This window comes from Copadichromis virginalis, linkage group LG16 (assembly GCF_057382275.1).
Source record: "Copadichromis virginalis isolate Kocher_CV1m ecotype Utaka linkage group LG16, C_Virginalis_male_GT1.1, whole genome shotgun sequence".
In the NCBI taxonomy this organism is placed as follows: domain Eukaryota; kingdom Metazoa; phylum Chordata; class Actinopteri; order Cichliformes; family Cichlidae; genus Copadichromis; species Copadichromis virginalis.
In genome coordinates, this window is record NC_140633.1 from 37410981 (window position 1) to 37424848 (window position 13868).

General features: G+C 38.5%; 1 protein-coding gene across 1 annotated transcript; it reads right to left on the minus strand.

The window, feature by feature from the left end:
* Positions 1 to 762: 762 nt before the first annotated feature.
* parp14rs1 (poly(ADP-ribose) polymerase family member 14-related sequence 1) lies at positions 763 to 13708 on the minus strand. Its single transcript, XM_085434666.1, has 17 exons — positions 13521 to 13708; positions 13316 to 13416; positions 12707 to 12737; positions 10779 to 11033; positions 10155 to 10379; positions 7829 to 10062; positions 7358 to 7588; positions 7021 to 7242; positions 6782 to 6854; positions 6307 to 6456; positions 6021 to 6083; positions 5657 to 5833; positions 5006 to 5224; positions 4289 to 4903; positions 3980 to 4113; positions 3688 to 3862; positions 763 to 1930 (listed from the first exon to the last, which is right to left on the minus strand). Exons 1-17 carry the CDS (start codon positions 13696 to 13698, stop codon positions 1647 to 1649), a joined length of 5367 nt encoding a protein of 1788 aa, XP_085290792.1. The 5' UTR covers positions 13699 to 13708; the 3' UTR covers positions 763 to 1646.
* Positions 13709 to 13868: the final 160 nt, after the last annotated feature.

A 13868-nucleotide genomic window follows, 5' to 3' on the forward strand; every position in this document is an offset into this window, starting at 1 on the left:
GCATCCAAATTTTTTTTCTAAACTTATGACTCAAAAAAACAAAATTTAAAGTTAAAACCTGAAAACCTCAACTTTCTGACCTTCTCAATACTTCTCCATTAACATTCTCAAAGCAAACATCCCATCTTTAGTGTTCTTTGTCAGTATGAAGACTACTGCTGCTAAAATAAACATAAAACAATTAAAGAGCTTTTGACAATACCGCCAGTGGCATCTAAACACAGAATACAGTCTATTAGAGCAAGAAGGATGAACAACAACAGAGGAGCTGCAGGTATCTGGGAGCTCCTTGGGGCTGGAGAGGTGTGACTGCTGGGGTGGGCACACAGTTGTCATCAGAATGTCTGCCGCAGGCCTTCAGCACTCTAGAGGGTTGCGAATGGTCTGGGTCTCCTAAGTCTGTCTGTGTCTGTGGCTTTTGCTGGCTTCTGGAAAATGTTATTGTGGCTTCTACCTCTCATTATGAAGTAAATTCCATCCAACAGAGCATGTTTGGCATGTAGTAGAACGGGAGGTTGTCATTGTGAATATGCAACTGACAAATGTGCAGCAACTGTGCAATACTGTCATGTCAAAATTCAGAGGAATGTTTTCAGCACTTTGTTGAATCTATGCCATAAAGAACTAGGCCAGTTCTAAAGGAAAAAGAAGATTAAAAGGTGTACCTATCTATCCTTCTACTTTCATTTTTACAGACTCGTGAGATTGCGCATCTTTGAATACACGAAACCTTAGCATGTCAATAAAAGACTTAAACAAGTATCCGCAAACAGACCTTTATTCTGGTAAAAAAAAAAAAAAAAAAAAAAAAACAGAAAATGCCACTGATATGATGAATTTCAAACAATTCTAAAAGTTGTATAAAAACAAAACAAATCAAAATTTGCATTCACCACACTTCTGTTTTATTGATTGACAAGATAAAATGCTAAAAGGAATTGGATTTTTTCAAAAACTTCTAGTTTTCCCACAATCCATGCTTGAATAAATCTTAGAATGTGTAACGAGTGCATCTGTGATTGGTTTGATTGTATAATATTTGTTTGGTTTGATTGGTTTTCTCTTGCAACATGAATGTAGTTGAAAGGCATTTGCTCAAAGAAAATAACTAAAACACTGAATAGAAGTTTGAACAAAAGAAAAAAGTAAATTCAATGAACCACAGCGTTACTGTGGTGTAGGGGTTTGAGTTTCCCAGTGCTCCCAGGAGCTGTGCTGTCAGGACTCTTGCTTTGCCGTATGGTAGGCCTATCAAAGGCTAATTGATCATGGGTGGGTATTTTAATAGACACCATGTGTACAAATAATCCCTGAACCAAAATTCAGGCTAAAGACTGCTGTGAAGGCTGATTCCTCCAGTTTGTTCTACGTGTGAGTCTTTATTGTGTCAGTGCCAATCTGTTTGCTTAATATAATAATGTCATGCACATCTTTCTGACTTTGGGCACAGAAGCCAAGGGAGAAAAGGGGTGTTTCAGGAAGAGGGTGAACTGAGGGGCTGCAATAAGCCCACTATAGAAGGATTATTTGGAACTGTGAATTGTGCAAAGCCGCTTGAGTACAGTCCAAGAATAAAAATATCGAGCTAAAAATAAGCACAATAGGTAATATCAAGTTATGATTTATGATCTTCCTCGTTGGCTGCATTAGTTAAATGTAATCAAATACTCAGGATAAGCCTGAGTGTCATGGAAGACAACAAACATGGTGGGATTGGGGTTTTTGTCCACAACACTGTCGTACAGGTCAGTGGAGACGGTGCCTTTCGCTGGTGGTACAATCATGCCTTGTTGTCCAAGAGTGAAGTCACCAGTCAGAACTCGGCAGACGTACATAAACTTCTCCCCATTTGGACTTGGCTTGGAGTAGGTGTCATGAGCAGAGTAGCTAGCATTGACAGCAAAATACGTGCCCTTGCCGTAGCATGTAGCTGAAAGTGGAAGAGCAGCAGAAAGTCAATGAAAAAGTTCTGTGACATATTTTCTTTTATTATTATTGGTCATAGAACAAATGTCCTGCATTGGTCTATGTTGACTTAATTGTTCTGTATGGTTATGACTAGGGGTGAGTTTTGCTTATTGATCTATCGATTAAAATCTATTCTAGCTTGGATGGTGAATCGATTCATTAAAATCCTTAATCGATTTTTATATATAAATTTATTCTGCACAAAGACGTAAACACAAAGCGTGGACATCTCAGTGAGATGTCGCCTTTCTCACCCGACGGCACGGACACGGTCGGGGCGGAAAGCTGACAGCTCACTGGTTCTGATGTTTCGGTGCGTCCTTTTTGCGCTGGATTCTGAAGCTGCAGGTTTTATCTCTCTCCAAACAATATTGACTGAACCAGCAGCAAAAGAAGATCCAAACTACGCTTCACATTTCGATTCACATGAATATTGTCATGAATTCCCTCTGACTTTTGCTGTTTTGCTTCCAGCACGCTAAAATCATACTTCATGCACAGCGCGTTCTCTCTCTAAGTGTATGTCAAGAACAGTTTCCCATCTAAAACTCTGTTTTCTACATTATTCGCTTGCTTATTACGCACAAGTCTGCCGTTGTTTACAGCGCTGTTGGGCGCTGGTGTTTTTTTTCCCTTTTACTTACTTCCGAAAATAAAGCCTCATTTCTGCTGTTCAATACTGAACAAATTTAAACTTTTTAAAATTATGCAAAATTGCAAAATGCTTAGCTGTGTCTCTGTAACTTTGCTTCACTTCAGCAGCATCACGTAATGTTCATACGTTCATTAATGGTTTTCTTTTGTTTTTGATCTACTGCAGAATATTTTTAAAGTCATCTGCTATAAAATCCCAGGCCAGGAAAATTGCCTTCATGTTTTTCTTTGTTTTATCCTCAGTTACTTTGACACAAAGGCCTCTGCTGTGATGCTCACACCTTTGATAAAGTCACACAAGTTTCAGCTTTCTTTTTATAGATATAAAAATATGGATATGTACTGATACGTGATCACAATTATAATATTTCTGACTGTCTGAGGCAAAATTTCCCAGATTCAAATGTAATCGAATCGAATCGTGGATCGAATCGATTCAGGACCTTGTGAATTGGAATCTAATCTATTCTAGAAATCAGTGACGATACCCAGCCCTAGTTATGACAACACAGCAGAAGGTTAACAGTACATTGCTTTCTATATGTGAACTAAAGCTGACTTTGAAGGTGTGTTGTAGCCTGCAGCTCTTAAAAATATAATAACAAATAAGCATGTAAAACTATATTTAATTTAAACTAATAATGTTTTCAGTTAGCATTAACATTGTTTTGATTTTCTTCTTTCTTTCTTTAATTTTCCAACCTTCTGGGACCTCTTCCCATATGGAAAAGATATATATAAATCTTATAAAGTTTTTATCTGTCTTGTATGAAACTTGTATGAAAGGCGTACAAGAGTGAAAACACATATAAGATCCCTTGAAAAATTATATAATGAAACTTGTATGTTTTGTATACTTACTAAAAAAATATATGAAAGTAATGAGAAAGTGGCCACTTTCATGAGTAAATCATATATGTTTTTACTATTTCTTTTCCATATGGGTTGGCTTGCTTCTATGTCCCTAATTAAAATATATCTTTAGGAGCAGCATCCCCATTTCCCACCATGTCTCTATTATCAGCTCTCTGACAAAAGCAAAAAAAATGGCCACGAACGCCTCACCATTCAATCCTGCGTAGCTCCTGTTGAAACCGCGATCATTAATAATTGGCACAGTGGCTTTGGAGGTGCCATGGAAAAGACGTTTCTCATTGTTCTGGTGACCATTTCTCACTTCCATGTCACGCTTCTTAACCTGTAGACTGTTCCACAATCCAGGGTTTTGGATCCTCTCGATCTGAAAAAAAGTATTAATTAGTAATAGTAATAGTAATTTTGAATTTATGTTCCGAATATAAAGCACAGAAAATGTATTTGCCTAAAATGTTTTTAAAAAATATTAATTTCATGTTACCTTGATGATGGTTTTGTTGCACGAGGTCTTGAACAGGTTCTGAATTTCATCATACTCCTGTGTCCCAGCTTGTAATGGGAAAGCCTGACTGGTGACGTTAGGTTGCATGAGATCCCAGTGCTCAGGAAGATCATCTAGTCACAAAATAAACAAATTCAGTTTTTTAGCTCTTGAGCAGAGGCTTTCAGTAGTGAAAGCACTGAAATATCTACTAGTAAGAAAAATCATGCTAAATTTCAAATACTAACAGATTTCTGATCTCTTATTACTACTTTGACAGGGTTGAATCTCTTTCTATCATTAAAATACCTTTTCGCTTGTCAATTCTCTTTATCTCCAGGATATTTCCCTGGCTGTCAGTGGCAGGTCCTTTTGGCATGGTGACAGTGTAATCTTGACCCTTGACTGTAACGTTTACAGTTTGTAAATTTTGTTGCAGTGCTTCCTCGAGGTAGAAGTTGGTCATTTCATCAAAACTCTGAAACTGGAACCCAGACTGCTGATACTGCCAGTCTGCCGCAGCGCTGGCCAGCTCCACTTTCCTGTTTAGTTCCTCCTCGTCTCTCACCCTGCTCATCATTTTATAGATTTCAGTGTTAGCTTTGAGCACATCCCTGCTGAGTCCTTCAATAGTGATTGTGGCTTTGGGCTTATTGCTCACAGTCCTTATGCTGATGTCCATGGTCTTCTGCATGTCAACAATTTTCTGTCGATCTGCATCAGAGAAACTATGGATGGCATTGTCTCCAATTTCCATGCTGTGATATTCTTGGGATATCTTGTCATTTATCCATTTCTTAGCCCAGTCAACGTTGGCTTGTGTGTCACCACAAATGTGGAAGCAAGTAGCCTCCACTTTCAGACTGTCAATGACAAAATCTTTTTCTGTCCTTTGTTTTTCAGGACTTCCACCAATAAAGAATGCTGAAAGAACAAATTTCAAAAACAACATGAGAACTTAACATTTGAAACTGATTAAAGATATAGGAATGTGAAACCAAAAATTACTTTGCTCTGTGTATTTACATTTGACTTTATTGAGCCAGCTCCACCCTGCTTTATCCTTAGAATCGGGATCAGCAGCTTCCCTCTGTTGCATACTGCTGTGGAAGTCTTTAAGCATAGGTTTCTGGAAAATAACTATGCGAACTGTAGTCAGGGGGCTGGAGGTGTTTTGGCTCAACACATCAGTCACTGCATCCAACATGGCATCAGCCACCAGTCTTGCTTTTACATTGCCTTGACCTAAAAACAAAACAAAAAATAAACAAACAAAAAAAGTAATCATACATTAAAGACTGCTGGGATGAACAACATAGACAGTAAAATAATAAATTATTGTAAAAACAAAAATATCAGTGTGACCATGAATCTAAATTGTCAGGGGTCACACAAAATTTTCTCCATAGACTTTCTCGATGTTAACTTTTTTCTAAACACAGGTTGCCTGCAAATTAAGACAAGAAATGCAATGAAAGGTATACTATATTGAGGTATACAATACCCTCTCGTGAGCAAGTCAATATAGTAAGTGGGCAACATGTCATGCATTTAGGAAAACTGCTTAACCCGATGACATTAGAGGATTATTCAGCACCCTATGTGCTAAGAAGGCCTTTATAAATGTAGCATTTGGATATGTGACCTGTCAGTGACAAAACGCTTTCTAAATCTCACCTGTCCCAATGGCAGGAAACGATACAGAGGCAAAAGAGCTTTTCACACATATCTGGAGTGCATCTTTCACAGTCTTGTTGATTTTTACTGGGTCTGTCTGTCCAATCAAGTGGAGGATCTTTTTACACTTCAGGTTACCAGGGCTTGTCAATATCATGCCCTGGTTGGGCTCAGCACCTAAAAGCAAAGTTGGGAGATGTTAAAGAACCTTAATAATTATGTAAGTATGTACAAGGGCATACTTCTTTCTTGACAGTCTTGTGCTAATACTTAGCTTCCAAGTTATTATTGGGAAAACAAGACTGTTATATTGTAGCCAATGTTTCTGAGTTATAGCATCATAAAATTATAAGTGATTTCTTACCAAGGTTGCGGCATTCCACTTCAACAGCCGGACCAGCTGCTTCTAGAATAGCTTTAGACACTCCTGGAGGAGGCAAATGTTACATCACTACTGAATACATACATATAATCTAAAGGATCATTATTACTGTGGGTGGACTGTTCTTTATACAAAGACTTTTGATGTAATATTATTCTCTATACAGCACCTAAATATTTACATTTAGTTTAAAAGCAGAAAAAAACAATGAGAAACCACCATTAATGTTTTGCACAGCTCAAATACTGTCATTCATGCTATGACTAACCTGTCTTAAGAGTAAAGTTTTCATTGGAGGAGTTGACAACGACATCAGCGGTCTCCTTGGTTATGTCTCCTGTTACTACCTGTATAGTCACATTGCCCATTTTAGTCTCGTGCATGTCTGAGGTTGAGATGATTTTAGAGAAGGGGCCTCCTGGAAATTGATAAAAAGAACTAATTAACAGCAAAAAAGAACTACAATAGTACACTTTCTAAATTTTGAATACTGATATAATTGTCAGTTAGCATATGGAAAAAATATAGTATATTTCAACAGTTACTACAAATGTACAAAATGTTTTTAACAGCGTTATGTTATAGTTCTTAGAAAATATATAGTTTTTAGCAGAGGTGGGAAGTAGTAAAGTACAAATACATGGTTACTATACATATGTTGAATCTTCAGGTATCTGTACTTTACTTGAGTATTTACTTTTCTGACAACTTTTTTTTTACTCTCTACAAACAGTGTTGCCTGCCTTCACTTTGTGTAGAAATTGTTGAACCACTTGAAGCACTGGGAAACTTCTTCTGAAATTCATCACTGAAAGCCTGCAGACAGAAAAGAAGAGAGATTTTATTGACTGAAACATTCAATTATTACACCAAAACTGAAGTTCAATAACAGCTTTGCAGCTTTCACTGGTGGAAAATGCTCAAAAACTTTTCTGCTTAGCACTGAATTGTTGTTGCTTCAAAGCTTGTGATTTTTTCTTACCTGGATAGTTTGTGTATCACTGGGGTAAAGTACGATCACAACCTTCTTCAGATGCTTGGGGTGTTTCTTTTTGCAAAACTCTAAAATATTGTCCAACATCAAAGAGGCTACAAGATCTTTAGGAAAACCCATTTTTCCAGTGCCAATGGCTGATAAGGATATGGAGGTTAGATTATTACTTTCTGCCTTGTCCAAGCAGTCCTTAAAGATTCCCCTCAAAGTCTGAAAGACAAAGAATAAATACTATCTGTTTAAAGACATTTAATTAAAAATATGACATTGACCATCAAAGTTAGATCAAACAGGTTCTTTAACCTTATACTGTGAGGTTCATCACCTTTTCAGATGTGCCTTGTCCATTATCCCAGTGAGGTGCAATTGTATGAAAAACTTTTTTGCTTTTTAGTTGGCAGCCCTCAGTAACAATGATCTCACCAACATTTCCAGTAGCACCCTGTGCATTTATTAACTGCTGAAGTTTGGGTCCAGCTGCGCGCAAGATGGCTTTGGAAACTGCAAATCTGTCCAGATTAAGGTCCGAAGATACAGTGTTCACAATCACTTCCGTCTAAAAAAAACCCAAAGTTTTATAAATATGAGTACATATTTATCATGTCTAACAATATAAAAACACCTCAAAACATAAAAAGAACAAAAGAAGCTCAAACCCAAAGATTAAATAAACATCAAGAGACTTTATAGCTGTGTTAATAGTTAATGCTAAATAGTCTTGCACATTGTGTTCCTGTCTGAAACAGACAAAGTAACTATTTGCTTAATTGGGTATAACAGTACAAATCTGAATTACCGTGGCAAACTCTATTTTTCCCTTTTTAAGAACGATGTCCACGCCTTCTTTGGTCTGCACATGATTTAAGTACAGGTCAGATCCAGCAGGCTGTGATACTGGTTGTGTGGGAGCAGTGAGATGAGGAGTTTGTTGAGAATGAGAGTCACTGAGGTTTCCAAACTCCTGCCTGACAGCAGCCACCATATCCTGAACAGCAATGTCATCATTGTTCACAAAATGGATCTTCTGCAAGATGATGTCATCATAGTTCTCATCACAATACTCCTTCACTGCTTTAACAATGGTGAGTTCACACTGCTTGAGGGGAAAGCAGCGCATTCCTCTGCCAATAGATGGAAGAGCTACTGAGACGCATCCGTGGGCCTCAGCAAGTTCTAAACTTCCTTTAACAGCTTTTTTCAACTGAGCCAAAGCTTTTTCATGTTTATCTTTTTCAAACTTGGGTCCCACAACATGGATGACTTTTTTGCAACAAAGATTTCCTCTTGCATTTGTTATGACACAGTCTCCTGGCTTGAGCTGACCCTTGTTTTTAAATGCTTTGTCACATTCATCTTGTAACTGAGGGCCGGCAGCCTTCAAAAGTGCTGCTGCAAGACCAGTTCTGTGTTTCAAGTCTTGATTAGATGGATTGACAACTGCCTGCATTGGGTAACTGCACATATCTGCCTTGGAAACAGCGATTTCTACTCCTTCAGGTGTCATAAGTTGGTATAAAGGTGTTGGTACTTGTTTAAGGTTGTCTTGTCCACCACCTGGCTTATCAACTAGTTGAACCAGGCAACCAGTTTTATTTTTGATTGTGGAAAAATAAGCTTCATTCTCCTGGAAGAGCTTCTTCACTCCAGGTTTGAAGACATTCAGACTGTCAAAGACTACAGCAGAGACGGCACCTTCAACCACAGTCTTGCAATGTGTCACATTCACTCTGGATCCACTCAGACAGATGGCCTCATTTCTGTAGGACACTCTCACCTTGTCTTTCACTTTCTCCATCCAAGATGTGTTGAAATGTTTCAAGTATTCAACGACAGCATTAGCTTTGACCACAACAGTTTCTTCAATGTGAGCGTTCTGTGTTAAGAAGTCACCAAGCTGATGCTGAACCTTTATGGCACTATCCTTGTAGCCTGACACCACGACTTGTTGAGCAGTTGTGTTGATTCGAGTTCTGCATGGCTTACTGTTAGCCTGCTCTAAGTGACTGACCAGCTGCTGCCACTCTGGCTTCTTCAGGACATTACTGTCTTCAACATTAATGTACTGAGTTGTTAACAGCTGTCCTAGATGATCCTGAGCATGAGACAGATCTGTGTCAGACACAGCAAGGAGCTGCACCCTGTTTCCACTGATTTCAAATGCTGCGTTTATTTGATGAGATGTGAGGAGAGCATCTGTAAGCTCCTCTTGTTGCTCATCCTTCAACAGTTCAAGCACATCTTTATCTACTTCCAGATTCTGTCGTTTTAATGCAAGTACTGCATCAAATATAACTTTGCTTGCTGCATTAATCTCTTCCCCTAAACCAGTTATTTTCAGATTAGGACTCTCTGGTGCCAATTTGAGTTCTGGATACACAAGTAGAAGTTTGTCCATGAGGCCATTCTGACACAGGAGATGAAAAACTGATGGTGACACTTTGATCTCTTCGGTTTTACTTGATTTGTCCCTGTGGATCGTTTTTGCAATCTTGTTAATAATTTCAGAAAGAGATTTCTCCAGTCTGTTGACATCACTAACAGGACCAGCCACTGATAAAGCACCTCTGTCTTTATCAGGTACTACAATCACATTTTCATTCAGTAGCATCTCTCTGATCTTTTTCTCAGACTCTTTCAATGCATCTGAATCTGGACAGAACTTCACAGATTTGAACTTTGACACAGATTGTGCAAACGCTGACTTCACAGTATCAGTCCATACTTTGAGGATGGCTTTGGCATCCTTTTGCTTTAGTAAAGAAGATACAGGACTCAAGGTCACAGTGGTTTGGCCGAGGTTTACGATGCAGAAGTGTTTGTCCATTTCACTGCAAATGGTCTCTGCTGCTGATTTATTTTGAGCTAGGTATGTGAGGACAGCACTGTCAATGGGCTCTGAGATGGCAGCGGGAAGTTTTAGTGCAGGTTTGTCTTTGCCGTAGAGGGCCACTCCCAGAGTTTTATAAAAAGGATAAACTCTGATTTCTTCCTTTTTTATGGAATGCTTCTTCTTGAAGATTTTTTGAACAGCTGGAAAAAAGAATGTAACATACTGTATATTATTATTCACAAGTTATTACTGTAGGTTTGCAGGAACATACAGTGTAGTGTAAATAAATTACCTCGATGATCTTTAAATGTGATGACAGCAGACTGTTCCGCTTCATTAAGGAAGACCTCTTCCACATCCCCACCTTCATTTTCAAAATAAAGCTGAAGAACTTCTTCACTGAAGTGTAGAATGTCGTCAACTAGAACTTGCTTTGTGACTTCGAGAGGTTGAACAGAAAATCCCTTCTTGGTGAACATTTTGTTTTGGGGGCATTTTGCCACAAAATTAGCATTTTCTGTGAAATAGAGATTAAAAAACGGTTTAAGGCATTTTTAATAAAACAATTCTGCAGGATAAATCTTCTTTGTTGATTTAATAATGAGTACACCCATTTTTCAGAATGAAGTATCAGCACATTTATAATTAGCAAGGTACATTACACTACCAGTAGTCTGTGTTGCTTTGCTATCCTGTGCATTAGTGCGCTAGAAAACTTTGTCATTCTAACTTAGGAAAATAAAATGGCCACATTGTCCTGGAAAATTCCTTTATTACATTTGTGGCATATTTTTATGTTGTTTTATGTTAATGAGTGTTGGACCTGGTTATGCAATACAGATTTCAGCATCAAACGGCCGGTTAAACTTTATATTATCATATCATAAATAAGAACTTTTCATTCTGAAATGGGTACCTTCTCCACTCTGGAAAGTCACCACAGCAGAGGAGATGTCAGGAAAGAATTCCAAAGTGAAGTCATGAGACTTAGTGATGTTTTCCACCAGCATCTCCAAGAACTCCTGGTTGGTATTATCAAGAATATTCCCTAAAACGGCCGAGGTGGAACATGGCTCTTCATCTGCTGTATCATCGTCTCCGCCTTCTGTTTCTGTTTGAACTGTCGGGTTGCTTTTATCAGCACTCGCCTGTTTGTCTGCAGCAACATCTGCTGTTAAAGACAAATGTGGCCAAGTGTAACAAACATATACTTTTTACAAGTACATATACAAGACTTAAAACACTTATATTTTAATTACTTATTTTGGTGTTTCACTCACAGCTATTGCTTCACACTAATCAATAAATTAATTAAAATAAGAATAATCATTAATATCGACTTAAAAAAATAATCAGACTTTGTATGGTCTTATTGACGTAATGTCTAGGAGACATCTAGTGTATCCTACCAGTCTTGAAGTGTAAAGCACACTATGTTAAAACAGCATGAAGCTTTGGATATTTTATTGAGAGAGAGGCAGTTTTATCACATAAAGCTTGTCAGCTTGTCTAATTTTTGATTCACAGATTCATTTTTTCTTTGTTTTGTTTTCTTCTTACTAATGCTAGCTAGACAGACAAATCACAAGCTATCTAGCAAATACAGTTCAGAAAGGGTCACAGAACCTGAGGTACTTTCCATGGTCTCACACGTATTGAATTCATCAGTTAAATACAAATATTTAACTTCAAATAATAACTCAACTAAAACAGTATAAATGAAAGGCAAGCCAAATAGGAAATGCTGGACGTGTAATACAATACAAACACTGATTAGTTCCAAATTGTGTTTGGTGGTGGGGAGTTGCTACTCATCTGAAAAAAAAGTGAATGTCTGAGAAAACTACCTGAGACAACCTGCATCGAGTGGATGAGATCACTTGATTAATCAGACGCCCAGGGCTGTTGTGTTAACTCAGCTTTTCCAGTGTCACAAAGTAACACTGCTAGATTTGTGAAGTGTTAAGTTAACAACTAGCTGGAAAACAGAATGTTGTTTGTGAAAGTCATCAGTCGTAAAATCATAACCAAGTAGAAATGCTAGCTTGTGAAATTACTTTACCTACGATACTAAATGATTTCAAATGGCGCTAACTTTAGCCATCAGTAAAGCATGCAATGGCTCAAAGCAAAGATGTACAAAGTATTGCAGTAATAGCTAACATTGGCACAGTTAGCCTGCTGAGTGTAATCTAGAGATTTTCTAGTATATATTGTGGTTGTTGGTGTTTAGGTGGGCGGATCAGAATATTTCAGAAGCTCTGGGGCTTTCCCACACAGCCACCTCTAGGGTTTATAGAGAATGGTCAAAAAAGAGAAAATATGCAGTGAGCAGCAGTTCTGTGGGGCAGCAATGGCTCGGTGATCTCAGCCATCAGAGGATAATGGTCAGACGACTTGTTATAACTGAGGGATGCTGAAAAACACAACATGTCACAGACTGAAGCAGCTGGGCTGCAACAGCAGAAGACCAACACTGTTCTCCATTCCTGTCAGCTAAGAACAGAAAACTGAGGCCACAGTTCATACAGACTCACCAAAGCTGGACAATATTTTTTTTTTGAAAGTGTAGCAATGTCTGATTAATCTGATGATATTTGTATGTTAGGGTCAGAATTTGGGTCCAATAGGATACTAACAAGGTGCACCTAATAAAGTGGACAGTGGTGTATACTAAAAGTAGATAAACTATAGGGGTGGACAAGTGAAAGGACTTCCTGATCTTTTAGACTAGTGGTTATAAATTTTCAATTCAATTCAATTTTATTTATATAGCGCCAAATCACAACAAAAGTCGCCTCAAGGCGCTTCATATAAACACAGTTCTGCTCACTCAGTACTTACATTTCTTCTTATCTTCATCAGACAGAGTTTCCTGTATAAAGAAAATACAAAAAATACACGTTAGTCACATTTGTGTGTGTGTGTGTGTGTGTGTGTGTGTGTGTGTGTGTGTGTGTGTGTGTGTGTGTGTGTGTGTGTGTGTGAAAGCGCCATAAATATTTGCTGGTCCAAAAAGTAATTCATGCAAACAAATTCATTGTCAGCTTTGTCAGGAAAACCGCACCCAGTAATGCTTTCCGAGCAGTGAGTTTGACTTTTACAATATCCGCACGGCAGGAAGAGAAGCAGTGTGCAGCACAGCTTTGGCTTTATAAAGTCACATGACTTCCAGTAAAAGATAAACATGGTCAGATTTCAATGGAACTGAATGATAATTTGGAGTCTGTAGAGGGGCTCAAGGGTCCCACAAAGCTGAGGAATAATTGAATATTCTCGCAGTTCCTTTTGAGAACAGGAGGGTCTGACAGAAATTAGAGGCGCGCAGGTTTCACGGCGCACTATCAACAGTGAAACCTTATCTCATAAATAGCATCGTCAATATAAGAACAGATTTGAGGTACACAGAAGAGAACAGTTGTTGATAAATGATTCATGACAAACTTTTCGCACCCGTGATGATTTCTCTTCCGTGGGTAAGCGGACCGTCAGCTTCAAAACGCCTTTTTCCAAACTGATCTGATGCGACTCTTTGGCCAGAACGTTTCTCTGATCTGTGACACAGCACAAACACATGTCACCACATAACTCCGTTGATAATAAGTAATATTGTAGCTGCTTAAATAAAGCAAGCATGACGTTATTGTGACAAACTTACCCTCCTCTCTCCGGAAGCGCACCATCGCCGTCCTGCTGCCATTTTCATACTCCACCTCACACTCGCCACCACCGTTAGATTTCTTACTTTGAAAGTATTTCACTAACTTGATTTTTAATCTGGGTATTTTGGTTTCTTCGAGCTCAACGAGCAGAGGATAGGAGTGTACGCCGGCCATCTTCACAGGCCGGCTGCTCTGAACTAGTTTCACTTTTGTTTCCTGTGAAACGAAACGCAGTTTTTATTGGCGTGTTGTGGCGTTTGGCCTTGAAGGGTTGGCTCAGACCGGGGTGCAGCTACAGAGAAAGGCCTGAAAAACACCTTTTTACACTTGGCTGCAGTCCACGG

Bases quoted from the DNA above. Each gene is read 5' to 3' on its own strand.
- parp14rs1 (XM_085434666.1), bottom strand. From the start codon at position 13,698: ATGGCCGGCGTACACTCCTATCCTCTGCTCGTTGAGCTCGAAGAAACC. The intron at 12,738-13,315 runs GTGCGAAAAGTT...TTCTTTATACAG, and splicing joins CGGAAGAGAAATCATCACGG to GAAACTCTGTCTGATGAAGA. The intron at 5,834-6,020 runs GTAAGAAATCAC...CTTTGCTTTTAG, and splicing joins AGTGGAATGCCGCAACCTTG to GTGCTGAGCCCAACCAGGGC.